Source organism: Cydia strobilella, chromosome 4 (genome assembly GCF_947568885.1).
Source record: "Cydia strobilella chromosome 4, ilCydStro3.1, whole genome shotgun sequence".
Classification (NCBI taxonomy): Eukaryota; Metazoa; Arthropoda; class Insecta; order Lepidoptera; family Tortricidae; genus Cydia; species Cydia strobilella.
The window spans coordinates 16,440,821-16,459,898 of NC_086044.1; the positions used below are offsets into that span (position 1 = coordinate 16,440,821).

General features: G+C 43.1%; 2 protein-coding genes across 2 annotated transcripts in view; one reads left to right on the forward strand and one right to left on the reverse strand.

Moving 5' to 3' along the window:
* Positions 1–3,051, reverse strand: part of LOC134740686 (hydrocephalus-inducing protein homolog) — a 70,359-nt gene extending 67,308 nt beyond the window's left edge. The window contains exons 1-3 of the mRNA XM_063673246.1: positions 2,873–3,051; positions 2,397–2,612; positions 1,013–1,211 (exon numbers count right to left, since the gene is read on the reverse strand). Coding sequence (XP_063529316.1) covers positions 1,013–1,211; positions 2,397–2,612; positions 2,873–2,968 — 511 coding nt within the window. The 5' untranslated portion in view covers positions 2,969–3,051. The remainder of the gene's footprint in view (positions 1–1,012; positions 1,212–2,396; positions 2,613–2,872) is intronic.
* Positions 3,052–4,492: 1,441 nt separating this feature from the next.
* The window catches only part of LOC134740920 (E3 ubiquitin-protein ligase lubel-like), a 41,236-nt gene continuing 26,650 nt past the window's right edge, over positions 4,493–19,078 (forward strand). The window contains exons 1-19 of the mRNA XM_063673577.1: positions 4,493–4,810; positions 5,999–6,266; positions 8,449–8,597; positions 10,922–11,011; positions 11,269–11,616; positions 12,102–12,384; positions 12,934–13,190; positions 13,566–13,785; positions 13,989–13,993; positions 14,338–14,466; positions 14,528–14,656; positions 14,718–14,846; positions 14,908–15,036; positions 15,098–15,257; positions 15,770–16,266; positions 16,661–16,939; positions 17,157–17,348; positions 17,573–17,722; positions 18,485–18,688. Of these exons, the coding sequence (XP_063529647.1) occupies positions 5,999–6,266; positions 8,449–8,597; positions 10,922–11,011; positions 11,269–11,616; positions 12,102–12,384; positions 12,934–13,190; positions 13,566–13,785; positions 13,989–13,993; positions 14,338–14,466; positions 14,528–14,656; positions 14,718–14,846; positions 14,908–15,036; positions 15,098–15,257; positions 15,770–16,266; positions 16,661–16,939; positions 17,157–17,348; positions 17,573–17,722; positions 18,485–18,688 (3,618 nt within the window). The 5' untranslated portion in view covers positions 4,493–4,810. The remainder of the gene's footprint in view (positions 4,811–5,998; positions 6,267–8,448; positions 8,598–10,921; positions 11,012–11,268; positions 11,617–12,101; positions 12,385–12,933; positions 13,191–13,565; positions 13,786–13,988; positions 13,994–14,337; positions 14,467–14,527; positions 14,657–14,717; positions 14,847–14,907; positions 15,037–15,097; positions 15,258–15,769; positions 16,267–16,660; positions 16,940–17,156; positions 17,349–17,572; positions 17,723–18,484; positions 18,689–19,078) is intronic.

A 19,078-nucleotide genomic window follows, 5' to 3' on the forward strand; every position in this document is an offset into this window, starting at 1 on the left:
ACGTATGGTGATATTCCCGGCCGCAGCTGCACTACTGATCCGACACGTCGGTGTTATTGTCAATTTCCATAGTTAAATTAATGACAAGGCCGACTGCACGTAGCATGGCCATTTTTGCGTATTTAGTGTATTATTGCAACTGCGGCTGCAGACCGCACGTCAAATATGTCACCTGCATAGTCTCCATGCCTGCACTGAAATGTCTTTAGGTCACAGATATTAGTAGTTCTAAGCAAAGAGGATATAACCATATATGTTACTGAACCTAATGAGGGTTGTCACTTGCAGTATTTTGCATTAAAAGTTAACTGCCTATAACTTTAAAACGGTTACAAATATGAGCCTAGTTTCTTTAGAGGAAATACAGTACTAAATCCAAACAATCCCCCTTTTGCGGAAAGGATCGTCGTGCCTTTCCACCCTGTATAAATACGTATATATTTACATTGAAAAATCCATAACTCAGGAATAGTCATAAAGTCGGCAGTACAAAGTTTTTAACTTTTTTCTATTAAACATACCATGTGGGGTACCAAATGAAAGGGCTTTGTGAGAAGATCACAAATATATAACATACTGTACTGTAACATTTTTACTACTTGGTCTAACAAATTAATAGAAAACGTTCAACAATTTCACAGCTGCTCTAAATTGAAAATGACTGAATGGATTATTCCATATAAAAGGACCTTTAAACCGATTTGAGAAACCTGCTGAGAACCATAGAAAATAGACGAGGCAGAGTGATAGGTCACTTGATAAGACACGACACTTTCTTTAACACTATAGGTATATTAAAAGGCAAGATAGAAGCGAGAAGAGGCCGCGGAAAACCACGAACAAGCTACACACAACCACTGAAAGCTAAAGCAAATGTCGTGTCTTACAGGGACCTAAAGAGCCTGGCCGTGGACTGAGAAAACTGGCGCATACTCCACCGACAAGAGCCATGCTCTTAAATTATGATGATGATGAAACCTATTTGGTTTTTTGGTGGCCTATATGTGCTTACCAAAAATAGGCAACACATACTGGTCCTTATCGGTGCTAAATGTGACCTTGTGCGCAAAGTCCGTGAGCGTGTCGGGTCGGAAGACGACGTTGAAGGTCACGCTGATGCCGGGCGCCAGCCGCGACAGCAGCTTCCCGCCTGCCGGCTTCACGGAGATTAACGAAGACTCCTTGTATATCATGTTCAGGTGTGTGGATGCCTGTGTTACAACCAGGTATATTGTGCAGTCACAGTTACTATTTAAGAGGAAAGTTGTATTCTGATTGTTTAAATATTATACCAATTCCAGTGAATCTTTCTCATGTCAATCCGTGGACACGACTGGGATTGGTGTAGTACTTTTTAGGGTTCCGTACCCAAAGGGTAAAAACGGGACCCTATTACTAAGACTTCGATGTTTGTCTGTCTGTCTGTCCGTCTGTCACCAGGCTGTATCTCATGAACCGTGATAGCTAGACAGTTTTAAATAAGGCAACCCCCTAGGTATAACTAACTTTATACACAATGCTCTCTAGGGCATACGGGTGAGGTCATACAGGTAGGCTTCTAAGCCAGCTACCCGTATGACCTCAATCACATCCGAGCGTTGACTGGTAAACGGAGTCATCCATCAAAATCGCTTAGGATGCTTATAAAATAAGATCAACAAATTCTTCAAAATATGCAACAGGAAAACCTTGTTTAAAGTTATGTTTTACTTAAACAACTCGTGCAAGCGTCCGACATGACTTGGATTAATGTGAGATATATTTTAAGATGATCAAGATTATAATGATAAATGAATGTTTAACAGTCTGTTCATTGCGTCGATCGATGGTTGACCCGCGCCACCACACACCACAACATTATTCCTTACAGCGAGAGAACGATTACAAGAGAGTGCTAATGCTAATTATAATTTAGACTCAACACTTGCATGTAGTTCACCTTGCTATTCTCGCTATAGACATGACTAATGTAAACAATCTCACTCAGTACCGATGACTGAGGTTTAGGCAACTATAATGTAACTATATGAAAGTATGTGTGCCGTTTGGCCAAGTGGCGCTCCAGCGTTTTTACCCGTTTGTTGTGTGTGGATTGTGGATACACAGTCATGTGTATTCATTACAATATTTACTCATTGAAACAGAAAACATTTCTTACTGAGTGTTTTGGTAATACTAATACTAATCTAATTACAATTACAGAAATCTGAAATACGTTTGACATTATACAATTAGCTGCAGTGTTGTGCATTAGGTTGAATTTATCGGTTGGGATAGGAATGTTATCAACGATTTCCTGGATATAGCCACAATTTCATAGTTTCCAAACGTTTGTCTAGTTTCGTAGTCTACCAGGTAAATAAGTACTTACCTTGTATTTAAAAGAGTTCACTAACCGTGCTAATATTCTTAACGGAAAACTTCGTAGTGACTTTCTCATTTGCTTTAAAGTTCTGAAATACGAGGAGCTTCGGCGTGAACTCTAAGATCACACTGGCTGGGTTGTGTTTAGCACCCACGGTGACTATGTTGTCAACTTCTACTTTGTGAAGGGTCTGCAATCGTTCTTGGGTACTGAGTTTCATTTCCCCTACATATTCGGACGGGATTATCTAAAGAAACAACATCAATTTATTTTTCTTACAAAAAAATCCGTGAGTTTTCTACTAAATACCAACTTCAGCTTTGATAAATAGAAGGATAGGGTTTTCTATTGCTTCAATTCATTCTTTAACCCGTTAGAAGCCAGGTATTTATATACAATATCTTATACCACGAGTATAAGACTCAATACTGTTTTAGTTTAAAAACACCACAGTAGGTGGAAGTTTTACAAATCATTTAGATGAAAGATTAAACCTAGAACACATACCACTTGCTCTGTGTCCACCATCTTCTTCTTAAACAACAAATGATAGAGATCCGCTGTGAAATACCCATTTTGTTTAAATTGCGTATATATATCCATACCGCAAAATCATACAGGTTTGACAGTTTTTGTTTACAAGCAAAACCTAAATGTCAAGGCGTTACTAAGGAGGGAAAATTAAAAAACAAATTAATAATCAATCATAAAGTTTTTATACACCTCCTAAATAGCCATTACTACCTATTATACTTACTTTACTCTTTGGCCATTACCAATCATTTGTCTTTTTAACCGACTTCAAAAAAGGACGAGGAGGTTATCAATTCGACCGTTTTTTTTTGTATGTTATATATGTTACTTCAGAACTCCGTCATTTCTGACCAAATTTGGAAAATTAATTTTTGTTTGAATGTAATATAGTCCCTAGTTAGTCCCGTTTTTGTCAAAACCCAGTTCTGAAGATGTGATTCATGAGGAATCCAGGGAACTCCTCGAATCTTATAGGTATGTATATAGCGTTTTTAGTAGTTTCATCGACAAAATAGTGCCATTTGATGAAGTGGAACTGCATTTGATGACCAGAACAGAACGGGACTCTTTAACAACGCATAGGTAAGTATTTCACTATTAGCGATTTGTCCTCTTCGTTATGTTTGTTAAGCAAGTAAGTTCTGAAGAAATATTTGTGTAGGTCTAGTTCTGATTTTGAGTTCCTTGAGATCCTCATCAACTCCTCAAATCTTGATGGCTTCAGATCCAGACCTTGAAACTTGAAACGTAACCGAAACGCAAAAATGTTTAGTTACATGAAATTTTGGCCAGACAGAAACGAGTCTTGTAGAATGATGCATCACTCATAAAAAAATTTAAACTAAAAATGGAAAAATAAAATTAATCTTAAAAAAAAAGTGAAACAGGCTTCAAAGAGAATAAAATAAAATATTATCCCGTGTTATAGGCACTAGCAATTGATACGTTTGAAGTCGGTGCCAACCTAAATAGTTACAACACTGGTTATATACTGGTTCTTTCTTTCTTATTTAACTACACCAGCATTGGTATTCGGTTTGACGGCGTGTTGACGCTGTTAAGATTTGGCTTGGCACCGACTTCTAACGTATCAATTATATATATATATAATAATAATATTTTATTTTAAGATAATATTTTATTTTATTCTCTTTGCAGTTGGTTTAAAAAAAAAAAAGATAATTCTTAGGTACTAGGCCAGACCAAGCTAAGCTGGCAGCGATTTTGATAGCCCAGACGGTGCATGTGTTATTTTAAACGTCAAACTTCTATGAAATTATAACGTTCTAATAACACTTGCATCGTCTGAGCTATCAAAACCCCTGCCAACTCACTTAGCTTGGTCTGACTCTATGCGAAAAGTTCACAGACATCATCATACCTACAGTATCTAGATTGTGTTATAATGTGATTTCATTAAAGTAAATTTATTAATCGTTATCCTCAATAGGTGATATAGGTACATCGTTAACTATCTACGCCAATAACCAAAACAATGCACGGTAAACCACTTAATGTTGAAACATGTCGTCTAGCCGTTGATGAAAAACCATTTCGCAAGGTGTAGAGCCGCGTCGCGGGCCAGAGCGCACTGAGTGCGGAAATAGCTGCGCGTCGTAATTTTAGTGGAATCGGGGCAACGCGGCCGCGGCCCGGAATAGCGGCGCGTGCGTCTTCCCGCTGTCAATTTCGTCCGGATAGGGTGCACGATTAGCAGTTACCGGCGGCTCTCCACCGAGCCCCGAGCCCGTGGATGCATTTCCCCGCCCTGGCTCGCTCCCGAACTGCACGGTTGCATAAGTGTTACATACCTACAACTATGTGTGTGAAAAGCTCGCTACGTGTCCAGCAAGTGAATCTGTTCTCTCCAGTGTTTTAAGTTTTAACCTCCAGGATTAACTCAAAACTAAGGTACGAACATAAATGTAAACACATTTTTATTTAAAGTTGCAAATTTATCGTTATTCGGGAAGTTATACAGAGACCCAATTTATATAAACGATATTTTGGGATGTGAGAAGCGAAATCGGAACGGGTCGCCGAGTGTCGTTGCTCGCACTATCCCGGTCACAGCTGGCGTCTATTTTCTAAATAATAAGATTAATAAGCAATCTAATATTTTGCACAGCACTTGGTCAATCTGACATATGTAATAAAGAACCTATCTTTCTTGGCATAAAATAAATATAACTAGTAGAAAAAAAAGTAAGTGCCTCGCGTAAAATACGGAGGTATTTTATACAGGCCTGTTCATATACCTAATCTATTTTATATAGATTCAACATATTATAATTTATAATACACAATAGCTGTGTACACGTACACGCACAAACCGGGCGCGCCGGCGCCGTCGTCGGCATTCACGTTTATTTATTGTTGCAAACCAGTGCTGAAATTATCTAACTTATAGTCTGTTTTCAATAGCCATAGTCCTTGAATATAGAGGATAAATAAGACTAGCTAATGAAAACTAGTTTTAAGGAGACATGTGCTGTTAGCGTGTTTATCTTGAAATCAGTTTATGCTATTTTTAAGAAACATTTCTACTTGCGTGTTTGAGTAGATAGATGAGTCACAATGTCTCTGGTGTATGTGTGACGGGCCCATAACCTAAACAACACAAATAAAATTTTAAATATTGAGTTATTAAAGTAAAGTTTAAGGTTCGCCAGCTCTAGGTTCATCAGAACATCAGATTCGGGCGCTATCATCTTTCCGTATCATTTCTCATATATTTGCACGTAATAATATATTGATGACCGGAGAACATAACTAAAAGTAGAATCTACGAGTAGCTTTTACTTCAAAAAAAATAGGTGAACTGAAAATTAGTCAGAAGGGCTCTGTTATTTATTTATTTAATCTTTATTGCATATTTAAGTTCGCCTTTTGTACAGTAAGGTTTTTTTAATAAAAATCTTACTGTACAAAAAGCGAACTTAAACAACCTTAAGGCAAAGCAGAAAGATTGCTAGGCAAATATTTATTAGAACCAAAGCTTATGTCCCAGTTTTTTTAAATAGTAGGAGTAAACTGCTCCTTTATTCCCTTCTTTCACGCTTTTTAATTCACATTTCGAAAATACCTTGTGTAAAACAGATGTTAAAAGGCCGGGGTCGTGCCTCGGTGGGAACTCCGCAGTTCCCGCGGCCGGCGCCGGGGACACCACAGTTCGCACGCCAGATGCCGGGCGAGCCGCAAACTCGCCAAGTAGCCAGCACGCCACAGTTCGCACACCAGGCTGCGCCTACGCCGCGCGTGCCCCTTGCCAAGCCGGAGCCAGACTACGAGGTGGTGGAGTTCCCTGCCGAGGAATATGTCAACGCCAAGCTACAGCCACCGCCTACGCCTCCGAGACCGCCAACAGGTAATTATTGAGGGTTTCTCAATCATTTTGAGAAATATTTCATCAAATCGAATCTTTTAACTAGCTGTATATATTATGTAAACAATAAATCCCGACTCGAAAAATGTACTAAGTCTTTACGAAGAGTGAGCTAGAATTGAATTCTTTTCTTGATTCGTGAAATATGTTTCTTGAATTTCATACGTAGCTACTACTAAAGACATGTTTGTTCCGGTTTATTTTCATATTAGTTTCCCGTGCATGTATGTAGATGCATGGTCCCTTGATGGTTCCTTGGTCCACCTCACGTACCTGATGAATATAAATTAAATTAAATAATCATTTATTTTCAGGCATGGCCCATAGAAGTGTTAGTAACAAAAAAAACTTAAATACTAATGTACAATTAATTAAAACCTACCATGCAAATCAATATACTTAGAGCTAGGACTAGGACAATACAATACCGGGTGAGCCGTACACTTTGGTAACCCATATAACCCATATTAAATATAGGTAGGTCCCTGAATATAACCCATAATAATTGTCGAAAAAGATATTTAACCTCTTTTCAAGAAATTAACGTCAATGCACAATGGTCATTTGGTCAACACCTCTATACAGGGTGATTTCTGGGTCGTGATCCAAAACCACTTTTTCTGACTCTGTTAATGATACACATTAACACTAGTATTTGATTAAAAGGTAATTAAAATAAAACTATGAAAACGGATTATATCGCGTATATTGAATTCATAATACATCCCGACGTTTCGAACCCTTTACAAACGAAATGTCGAAACGTCGGGATGTATTAGAAATTCAATATACGCGATATACCTAATCCGTTTTCATAGTTTTATTTCTAACTATCGCGGTAAACGAAGACAATATTAAAAGCTAATTAGTTTAATTTTTTCTTATTTTTCAAGTAAAATTAATCTTATACAAGTAATCATGGTCACCCTATGACTTTTGACATAGGTACCTACGCTGTATCAAAGAGGATAATAATAGGATAAAGCGGTACTGTCATAGTAAATATTTTTTAGCCACAGTAAATTCACTGCCATCTATCGACACACGATTAAAACTAAAAATAGAAATATTTCAAAAATGTATTTATATGTATATGGATAAATGATTTTTTTATTTGCAATATTTGCAATAATAATTTTTATATGATTTTGACCCATGTTCTTTCACTGATATGCGTTAAAATTGTTAAATAACAAACGAAACCGTCAACGCCATCTATACGAGAATATGCCAAAGGTAGTGGCGCCATCTGATCGAGAATCAAATTTTCTTGATTTTCGAGGCACGTTTTATTCCTTAGACTGTATCCATCTATTACGGAGTTATATCTATCTTTAGCTGTATGGAAAGCGACAAGACGTCACATTAAGTAGGGTGACCTAATTGTATTCAAAAATGTATTTTTCTACTTGTCATCTGAAAAATAATCATCATTATTGGTGATAAGCAATAATTTTGAACATCATTAGGCTCATCGTTGAATTCTGTATAATGTCTTGTTCTCTTGCTACACGACCCCGAAATCACCTGTATAGTGATTATATTATGGTAGTTTACGTCTAATAGATTATATGCTCTTTGGTCAACACCAACATTGTCATTAGTGTCATTACTCATTGTCATTTTAGTTGTTATTTCACGAAGAAGCAAGTGGAAGGAGTGGAAGCAATGCAAAAAATTAATTTAACGTAGAAATCTTATTAAACTGTCAGCTAATTTATTTTTTAAGGTGATGTTGAAAAAAAACATTTACATAACTACTCGTAATTGCACTTCAAAGAAATCTAAGGATATGCGAAACTATTAGAACTTGTTAGTCGCGTTGCATGAACGCCAGATTTTATGTGGGGTTTCATCAACGTTTGCGCTGACGGCTTCAGCCCCATAAACCTAGTTACAGGACTGTAACAGCGTTCAGAGATAATTCGATCTGTTATCTTTGTAGTACATTTGTATTTGACGTATGATTCTCCATATTCAATGAATCGTATCTTATTTATATATGTATTTATTTAATCTTTAGTGTCGTAAATGGCGCAAAGTTCGTACTTCGTATAATTACTGAGAGCACCTTACCTATGTGTTTTTTACCTATGCAAATATTTTTGTATAAAAACATATGAATAAGAAATAACAAACTAATGGATTGCTATTTTTTATTCAGGTCACCCAGTGGATGCCGGCGCCTCATGCGGGCTGTGCGGCGGCGGCGGCGCGCGCGTGCGCTGCGCCGAGTGCGGCCGCCGCGCGCTCTGCGCTTCCTGCGACGACATGTACCACCGCCATCCCAAGCGCAGGAACCACCAGAGACAGGTACAGCGAGCCGCAAAAGTGCATACCCATTTTATGAATGAACCCCACCCATACCCAATTTTGCAGCTCTGCCCAGATACGACAAAATAGCGTATCTTAACACAATTTCCTATCTAACTAGATACCTACCTATTACGCAATTTTTTTGCCGTAACATCAGGGCAGAGCAGCTGTATGTACCTACTTACAAACAAATTTCTATGCAGGAGGGGTCACTTAACTCTGTTGCTTACTGTACATGACATCAATAACTTCTACCTAGGTACAGTCAGCATCAATAGTAGCGGATGAAACAACGCGCCAATAGTATCTGACATCCCAGATAACTTTTCCTAATATAGATAAATTATAAAAATTCACGTTCGAAAGTATATCTTCCACAGTCTTACTTAAGGAGTGTCTTTTTAAAAGGGCTTATTTCTTTATGAAATCCATACAAAAATATACCCTTTTACCCTACTTAAAGGGTTTATTTTTGTATAGATTTCATAGAAAAATAAGTCCTTTTGAAAAGACACTCCTCACTTGTTCTATAAGATATCACTTTTTGTTAAGCTGTTACAGAATGCTGAATGCTGTCTGTACTAGGTACGACAGTTCGGAGTATAGCTTGAAAAGTGTATTTATATTTACGACTACAGAACCACAATGAGAAATGAGCCCGATATGCTCTTGGCCGGATTTTTCATCTAACCACAAGTAGATATAGGTAAATAATTTTAATAACTGGAGAAAGCCGCTAAAAACTAAACGTAGCTTACTCGACTTTGGAATCTATGGAATTTGACAGGTGATCAAAGCCAGTAGGTACATGGCGCTTTCGACAATTATACTTTTTAGGGTCACGTGAAGGAAACACCGGCCAAGTACGTGTCGAACCACGCATTCGCATGAAGGAATTAAATTGCGTACCCTAATACGAAACGAAAAAAGCTAGCAATTCACATTAATCGCAGTTCATCTCGCGGTCCCCAACCCCAATACTAACCAGTTGCTCAACTAAACACTGTCAAACAACTATCAAAAAAAGCCGAAATTTTGATAGTAGTCCGGCTCCTTAGTCCTTATTCTATCTTTCTACAATCTGGCGTATAATTTAGCAACCAAACAACATTGCACGAATTACAAGTATTATACATATTTGTGAATGAGGACGCGTTGTGTTTAATTTTAATTGTGATGCTTATTATGAATAGATATTTATGGATGACTAATATAACATTGGCAGCCGGGATAAAAGTACGCAAAGTGCGTTCGCCTGCTAGGCAAGTGCTACAAATACTATACAAGTTTGGCGAAGGGCCAATAATAAAATCATTAGAACATCCGGTACTTCACCTCCGCGGACCGCGGTCAATCTGTCGCAGGACTCGTATCGTACCTTCGAGACTAGCACAATTACCTAGCTGGCAAATCCCAAGTCGCGCGAGATACCCGACTTACTTGACTCTTACGAAAATTAGGTACTTAGTATTACTTATATCGCAAACGTAATCAATAAACGGCTATAAGATTGAAATCGGAGAAGAATCGAGGATGGATATAGTAGATTGTTAGCCAAGGGATCAAAAGCAAAAAAAAAAATAGCCTTTCACCCGAGTTATTACACTCTACTTTTCATTTCGAATACGAGGAAAGTAAAATGCATGTGTTTTTTTTAAACAGGAGTATGACTTACCTATTATATTTTTTTATAGTATTTCTTAGTACTTTCAATTAACAATTAAGGCAAAAGTATCGTTATTTTATGGAAATTATGGAATGGGAAGCTTAATATGAGAATGGAAGTTGTATAACAAATCCATTTAAACCCAAATTTCAATTGCTTATCGTAAAACATTTATAAAAATTGTACTTGGAACGTAAAATGCTCCATTGCAGAAACGTATTATTTTCTGCACACCTTTTAGAACAACAATGACCCTTTTTCAGAGCATGAGAAATGATTTTATTTTTATTTTTTCGTTAATATACATATGGAGGCGATACTGTCGGGCTAAGTGCCGAAATCAGAGCTCTTAACCATAACCGCTACCCCTTATTAGTAGCGCATTCTCGCATGGGCGTATTTACCCCAAGGGGGCCATGATCCGGGGCGCCAGGCTGCAAGGGGCGGCAAAATAGGATTTTTTTTCCTTATATGAGAATTATGAGATACATTATCATCACTTAATGGGGCGGCGAATCTAAATGGCCCGGGCCCCAAATATTTAAAGTACGCCTCTGCAGTTTCTCGCTCTGCAGTATGGCTTCAAAAAGTTAGTTAGTCAGGTCATCTACCCTGCGATGCCTTCATTCGAATCACAATTATTTTATTGTCCCAGGCTTTGTCCGTGACGCAGTTACGCGAAGAGCAGCGTCCGCCGCTGCCGCCCAAAACTACCGCTCCAGTACCACCGCCTCGACGGCACAAGGTAAACTAAACCATTACTAGTAGATACATCATACTGACCAAAAACCAGACTTCTCTGAGCAAGTTTGGGAACAAATCAAATTATTTTATTAAATATTTTGATTTGTGTTTTTGTTTAAGTAGTCACACTACTATATATAAATTAAAAACTGTAATAGATGTCATATATTAAAGAAAAAGTGACGAAGCCCTCCAGTGGTGAAGGCCGGAGCTTCAGACTTCTCTGAGTTATTACGAAATTCTTAATGTATGTTTTAGATTAGCGGTGACCGATCAAGTGCTAGCCCTAGGCCTCCCGTACAAGAGCAGCCACGTCGAGCTACGCTCGGTTCCATCAACACTATGACTGCACAAAATCAAGCACCGGCACGACCTTTAAGCAACCACGGTGTGCCGCAGCCCATTCCGCCCCACCTGAGCAAGATATTGCCGCCGGCGCCTTCCGCTCATGTCGGCAGCATGCCTTATTTGCCGACTAGTCAGCTTCAAGCTGCCGCTCCTGCGCCTCAAGCTATGCCGTACCACAATAACACGATGGGTCATGTGGCGCAGACGTGGGGGCGGCCCAGAGACTCGCTGCCGCCTTATAACGTGCCGACGAACATGGTATCTTAATATGCTTTATCTTTTGTTATAGCAAAACTAATCTACTTAGGATTTTCCATAACATCTAATAAGAACTCGCACCTACTAATGGAATTTTCCACTTAGATGAGACCTATCAGCTCCCATTGTAGGTGCGTACATTGGGCGAAATAAAATGAAGCCCGTTGTAATAGACCGCGAGCCAGGCGCAAATTTCGTCATCAGTCATCGCCTCCCGGGCGAAAACTCGTATAGCGGTTAACGGCTATGTATGATGAACCCTCGTGAACGTCAGCTGCCGCTCCGTTGGTGGGTTGAGGAATGGCAGTCACCGAAACGCGTAACACGGTCTTTCCACCGCGATACAACCGGCTGACGATTTGTTTTATTAACAATAGCATTTATCATTCGTATAAATCGGGGGTGCTGAATTCATTTATGGTATCAACATTGACACCATTCCTAAGTAAAAACATATAAACTTTGAACAAATAACTATGTTTCAGCATGTTCAACAGCCTATGATGCATGAACCATGGGACGGACCCGAGATGCTATCTCAAGCTCAGACCTGGGGCCGGCCCATGCGCCGCGGCGCCTCGGTGCTGGAGCTGGGCCAGCCGGCGCCGCCGTGCGCGGGCTGCGCGCACTGCGCCGGCGCGGCGTGGCGCTACGGCAGCTGCGCCAGCCTCGACCCCGGCCCGTGGGGCTGGCAGTGTTGCCCGCCGCAGCATATGCATCCGCACGCTCATATGCACTCGACGATGACACCTCAACCTTATCGCAGAGGTACGTCGAACTTGAGTATCACATTAAGCCATCAGCGTTTTTGTCCACTGCTGAAATTATGCTTACGCCACTGAGCCGCCTTCATGAATAAATTAATGTTTAAGGACAGTCTTGCATAAATCGACCCGGTCCCAAATTAAAGCAAAACTTGTACTATTAGTACTCGGTGACGATAAACATACCTACTTATATAGATAAATACATACTTTTAGATACATAGATAACATCCATAATTTAGGAACAAATATATTCGGGATGAAGACATAAATAAATGCCCTTACCGGAATTCGAACCCGGAACCTCCATCCTGCTTTGCACCTGTAGGAAGCGTCACTATCGACTAGCTAGGCTAAGAGACCGTTAAAATCCAACGTTTGTCTGCCATCTAGCGATGATTAAGTATAATTATCACACTCCACCATACGGGATTCGTCTATCTACAGCCTCTGCTCATACGATTATTATATCAACGTTTAATGATTCTGTTAGTATGTAACATCAGACGCTCACTTCATTTCTTCAAAAAAAATTGGTTTCGTACTTTTCCAGCCGACAGCCGCGCAATGTCTCGCGCGGCGTCCCGCGCCGGCTCGCGCGCCGCTTCTCCCGCCATGAGCGTGCGCTCGCGCGCGTCGCGCCGCACCAAGCACCGCACGCCGTCGCCGCCGCCGCTGCCGTCCAGCGACGCCGACTCCGAGAGCGAGCAGAGTGACCATCTCGAACCGCCCAAACCGCAAAGTCCTGCCAAGAAAACTGTTCAGCCTAAAGTCCAAAGTCCGGTGCGGATAGCTGAAAATCCATCCGAAGTAAACAGATTTTTAAACCACTTTATGCTGCTGCTTTATTTAAAGCACTTCTGATAAAAAAAAAATGTTACAAAAAAAGTGTAGTTCAATAACGACACATAAAGGTTAACTGGAAGAGATCCCTGAAAGGGATAAGTTCGCCTTTGTACAAATGATGCGTTTTTCTCTTGTTTTATGTTTCTTTATGTGCAATAAAGAGTTTTACTACTACTACTACTACATATTTAACCTATGCTTAGATATATGGGAAAATGGAATAATTCACTGTCTTGGTCCCAGTTATTTTCTTTAGCATGACGATAATACTCTTAACTTCGTAAGTCATACTAATTCAGCTTCTTGAGGTTGCTACAATATTACTATTATTTGCTACAGGTAGAAGAAGACAGTTTAGGCCCAGCACCCCCGCCGCCGGACTCGTCGTGGCAGTGCGAGCACTGCACGTTCGTGAACGAGCCGGGCGAGCGCGTGTGTGCGGTGTGTTGCCGCACGCCGACCACGGCGCCCAAGGTCGTAGCCAACGGCGCCGCTGACGCCGTGGCGAACCTACACATCTCCGACCCGGCTGGGTCAGGTGCCACTCGCCAGAAACAAAGTTAGTGAAACAGTTTAGTAACCGTGCGAGCACTGCACGTTCATGAACGAGCCGGACGAGCGCGTGTCCGCGGTGTGTTGCCGCACGCCGACCACGGCGCCCAAGGTCGTAGCCAACGGCGCCGCTGACGCCGTGGCGAACCTACACATCTCCGACCCGGCTGGGTCAGGTGCCACTCGCCAGAAACAAAGTTAGTGAAACAGGAGCGGTATTCGACATGCGTTAAGTGACGTTTCGTGTTGAACTTCAGTTGAATGGAAGAAATCGTGTGTTGTCAAATAGGTAAATTTGACATTAGCAATCCACAGTTAGGTGACAACGAAACCAAACCGAACCACGCAGAGTTCAGAGCCATTTTAAACCGTATAGTAGTAAGAAAACAAAGTTGATTTTTGTTGCATAATTTTTTCAATGAATGAGTTTTGGTGTACAACCAAATGATACTTTCCACAGTTGATGAACAAATGATTCATTCCACTGTTGAACTGATGTTGAAGCCGAAACTGACAGTTGTGCATCTCGAATAGGGCCCCTGTTTAGTAACCGTGCGAGCACTGCACGTTCATGAACGAGCCGGACGAGCGCGTGTGCGCGGTGTGTTGCCGCACGCCGACCACGGCGCCCAAGGTCGTAGCCAACGGCGCCGCTGACGCCGTGGCGAACCTACACATCTCCGACCCGGCTGGGTCAGGTGCCACTCGCCAGAAACAAAGTTAGTGAAACATTTTAGTAACCGTGCGAGCACTGCACGTTCATGAACGAGCCGGACGAGCGCGTGTGCGCGGTGTGTTGCCGCACGCCGACCACGGCGCCCAAGGTCGTAGCCAACGGCGCCGCTGACGCCGTGGCGAACCTACACATCTCCGACCCGGCTGGGTCAGGTGCCACTCGCCAGAAACAAAGTTAGTGAAACAGTTTAGTAACCGTGCGAGCACTGCACGTTCATGAACGAGCCGGACGAGCGCGTGTGCGCGGTGTGTTGCCGCACGCCGACCACGGCGCCCAAGGTCGTAGCCAACGGCGCCGCTGACGCCGTGGCGAACCTACACATCTCCGACCCGGCTGGGTCAGGTGCCACTCGCCAGAAACAAAGTTAGTGAAACAGTTTAGTAACCGTGCGAGCACTGCACGTTCATGAACGAGCCGGACGAGCGCGTGTGCGCGGTGTGTTGCCGCACGCCGACCACGGCGCCCAAGGTCGTAGCCAACGGCGCCGCTGACGCCGTGGCGAACCTACACATCTCCGACCCGGCTGGGTCAGGTGCCACTCGCCAGAAACAAAGTTAGTGAAACAGTTTAGTAACCGTGCGAGCACTGCACGTTCATGAACGAGCCGGACGAGCGCGTGTGCGCGGTGTGTTGCCGCACGCCGACCACGGCGCCCAAGGTCGTAGCCAACGGCGCCGCTGACGCCGTGGCGAACCTACACATCTCCGACCCGGCTGGGTCAGGTGCCACTCGCCAGAAACAAAGTTAGTGAAACAGTTTAGTAAACGTGCGAGCACTGCACGTTCATGAACGAGCCGGACGAGCGCGTGTGCGCGGTGTGTTGCCGCACGCCGACCACGGCGCCCAAGGTCGTGGCCAATGGCGCCGCCGACGCCGCGGCGAAACTACATATCTCCGACGCGGCTGGCTCTATCGACACTCCCTCCCAAAAAATCCCTTTTTGATTAAGTGCGTCAATCTACCTTCCCAAAAGAAAACACATACCTACTTAGGTACCTACAACATACTTGGGTGTTGTTAGCGAGAACCTTTTTTACTTTTTTTTCTGTGACTTGTATCGTACAGCACATTTTGTATCAGTTTTTTGTATCGTTTCGGTTTTATTATTTCGCGAATAAGCTCCGGACACTAACAGGCGTCGATTTGAAAATAGTTTATCTAAAGGCCCTAGTTAGTATTATAGCTATAAGGCAAATAGGTATGACAATGAATAACTAAAAAATAATGAAAACCCTGAACTTCGTATGTTTCATAGATGGCGAGGTACCCAAAGTCCAGTCGAAAAAAGAGAAGTCTTCTACCGCTTGCGGCCCGTCGCCGCCGAGGGAAAACAAAGCTAGGCAACCAACAAGCCGACTCGTTACGCCGGTGCGGGACGTGAACGACCAGTCTCGGCGACACGACATGGCCGTGGGGCCATCGCCGCCCAAGGAAGTTCGGAATAGGGAAGTCAATGGCAGAACAACTTATAATGGAAATGAACCAGCGCGGCACAGCGTCTCCGTCGGTCCATCACCGCCTCGCGAGGAAACCCGAACTTCTGTAGCGAGAATACCGCCTGAACATACAACACGGCACACCATCTCCTCGGCGGTGGGGCCTTCACCGTCACGAGAGAGTACGAACCAAAAAAAGTCCGCTGGCGCTTCCCCACCTCGGGGAAGCGTTGACAGCCGCGGCCGGTCGCCGTTCAGTCGGTCGAAAGTTTCCAATACCGGTACATCACCACCACCTCAAAGTATTTCAACTCAGGTAAGTCACACTGAAATAAAATATGTACCAATATCTGCACATAGAACTTGCCTCAATCTATATCAATTTAACTCATACAGTCATCCAAATAACATAATCTACTCCAATTTGTCTTTGTTTAATCTCTCTTCATAGCTGACAAAATAACAATTTGCAAATAATATAGTTGAATATTAATATTGTCTTCGGTTACCGCGATAGTTACTCATGAAATAAAACTATGAAAACGGATTATATCGCGTATATTGAATTTATAATACATCCCGACGTTTCGAACTCTTTACAGCGTTCGTGGTCAACGGGTGATACGTCGGGATGTATTATAAATTCAATATACGCGATATAATCCGTTTTCATAGTTTTATTTCATTAGTTGAATATTGTTTTGTTTCAGACGTATGAAGTTCCATCACCATGGGAGCGCGAGCGTGAGCGAGAAAAAGAACGCGAGCGAGAGAAGGAACGCGAGCGAGAGAAGGAACGTGAGCGAGAGAAGGAACGCGAGCGGGAAAAGGAGCGCGAGCGAGAACGGGAACGTGAACGAGAGCGAGAAAGGGAAAAGGAGAGGGAACGAGCTCCATCGGTCCCGCGGTCGCGCTCCCGTCGGCGGTTCCGGGACGAAGCTCGCCGCGAACGCTCGCACAGCAGGCATTCGCTATCCAGTGACACACGGGTTAGCTTTTCCTATTTTCTGCAGTTTCTACGTACATTTTGCACGATAATAAATTTATCTCCTAAGTTCCAACTTTGTATGGAACCTTGACCCATCGCACCTACATATTCCTACTAGGAAAATTGTTTTGCCTACGCAACTCTTGCGAAATACTTAATACTAATACTTACTTATACTTGATAGTAATCTTGTGTTTACTTGTTGAAACTCCCGGCAGGAGAGCGAGCGCAGCGTGCGCACCACCGGGCGCTGGGAGTGGCGCTCGACCGCGACGCGCTCGCCGCGCGACAGCAGCCCGACGGCGACGGCCGACAGCGACGCCGGCCGCCGTCGCCTCACGCGCCGCGCCTCGCACCTCGACCTGCGCCCGCAGCGCCAGCAGCGCCGCTCCAGCTTCTACGGCTCCGAGGTGATGCTCTCATATTTTACAACTTGTTCTGCCTGGCTGGAGTACCCAGTGAAGATGCAGCTCTGTGGGCTATACACCATTGCTCTATGTTTTTTATTATTAGTATCTTAGGAGACTCAAATTAATTACAGCCACACGATTAAATAACTACGCACAAAACGCGGAGAAGGAACACAAGGGTGCTTCTCCGCGCGAAAACCCCACTATAAGTGACTTGTCAACAGGCGGCGTCCCCTGAGCCGCTGGCATACAACCGCACGGTGTCAATGGAGGGTCTGGGGGTGGGCGCGGCGCGCGAGGCGGAGCGCGGGCTGGAGCTGGCGCGGCTCATGGACGCGGCCGAGCGGCTCGGCTTCAGCGCGGCGGAGGTGCAGGCGAGTATCCAGCCAAACTCCTTTGGTCGTCATTATGCAGTGGAGCATAAGGAGCATTTTATATGGTAGAAGTATCACTATACAGGATGGATTTACTTATTGGGTCAGGGAGGGCAGCTACCAGATCCCGTGCTGCTACGCCAAAATGATCTTAGAAGACCTTCCTTCAATTTCAAATTAATGAAGATTGGCGTTTACAGATTTTGGGAAAAACGTACAGGTTGCTAGAAAAAGGTCATTTTTGACAAACTTTTTTTTTATGCCAATCAATCCCATTATTATCGAGAATCAAAAGCTTGTATGGGACCAAAATAAAATTAACGGCTGGAGGAGCCACAAATCGAGGAAAGATTTTTCCATACAATTTGTATGAAAATGAAAAGTTTTATTTTTCACATGCTATTTTTTTATGCCAATCGATTCCATTCCTATCCACTATCCAGTATCAATAGTTTCCTAGGGGTCAACTTAAGGTAATGTACTAAAAAGCCACAAATTAAAGAAAACTTTTTCCGTACATTTACTATAGAGAAAAATTTAAATTTTATTCAAATTTTTGTGTCTCGCCCATCAGTCCTACAGTAATGTCTTCATACAGTATTATGGTCCTTAAGCGTAACAGGACTGATTGGCGAGATAGAAAAATGTAAATAAAATTTCACGGTTTCTCCATAGTTACGTTACAAGCGTTACGATGTACATACGATAAATACTTCACATATTCAAACGGGTATGAGTTTAATAGAATATTTGATTGGGCAGGCGGCACTGGCGCAAAGCCCCGCAGCACCCCTCGCATGGCTGCGCGCGCGCTGGCCGAGCCTGGTGGCGGGCGTGCAGGCGGCGGCGGCGCGCCTGGCGGCCGGCGCCAGCGTGTCGGAGCTGGAGGCGCGCGCGGCGTTGGCGCGCCATCGCGCCGCCATGTGGCCCGCCGTCACCGAGTGCGTCGAGCGCCACCGCCGACAGGTACGCGTACGTCGCACACTATCACTTGGCTGGTCGATTGACGCTATCTTATCATCGGCAAGATCATCGTGCAAGCATCCACACTACCATCCACACTATCCCCTTTGATGCGTGCCCAAAAACCGACAACTCACGGGTCGCAGGCGATGATAGACGATGACTGGCGGGGACTGTCGAGTACGCCCTCTACACTATCGTGCACGCCAGTCATCGTCTATCATCGCCGATAGTGTAGAGGAGCCATTACACATTGACCAGCAACTACACAGAAGTGGCACTTCTTCTTGCATACTGATATCAGCATACTGTTACCATCGGTGATTTGTGCCTATGTTACCTATTCCATAAATAAAATCCATGCTGGCTATAGGCATAATAAGGGCCAACCTC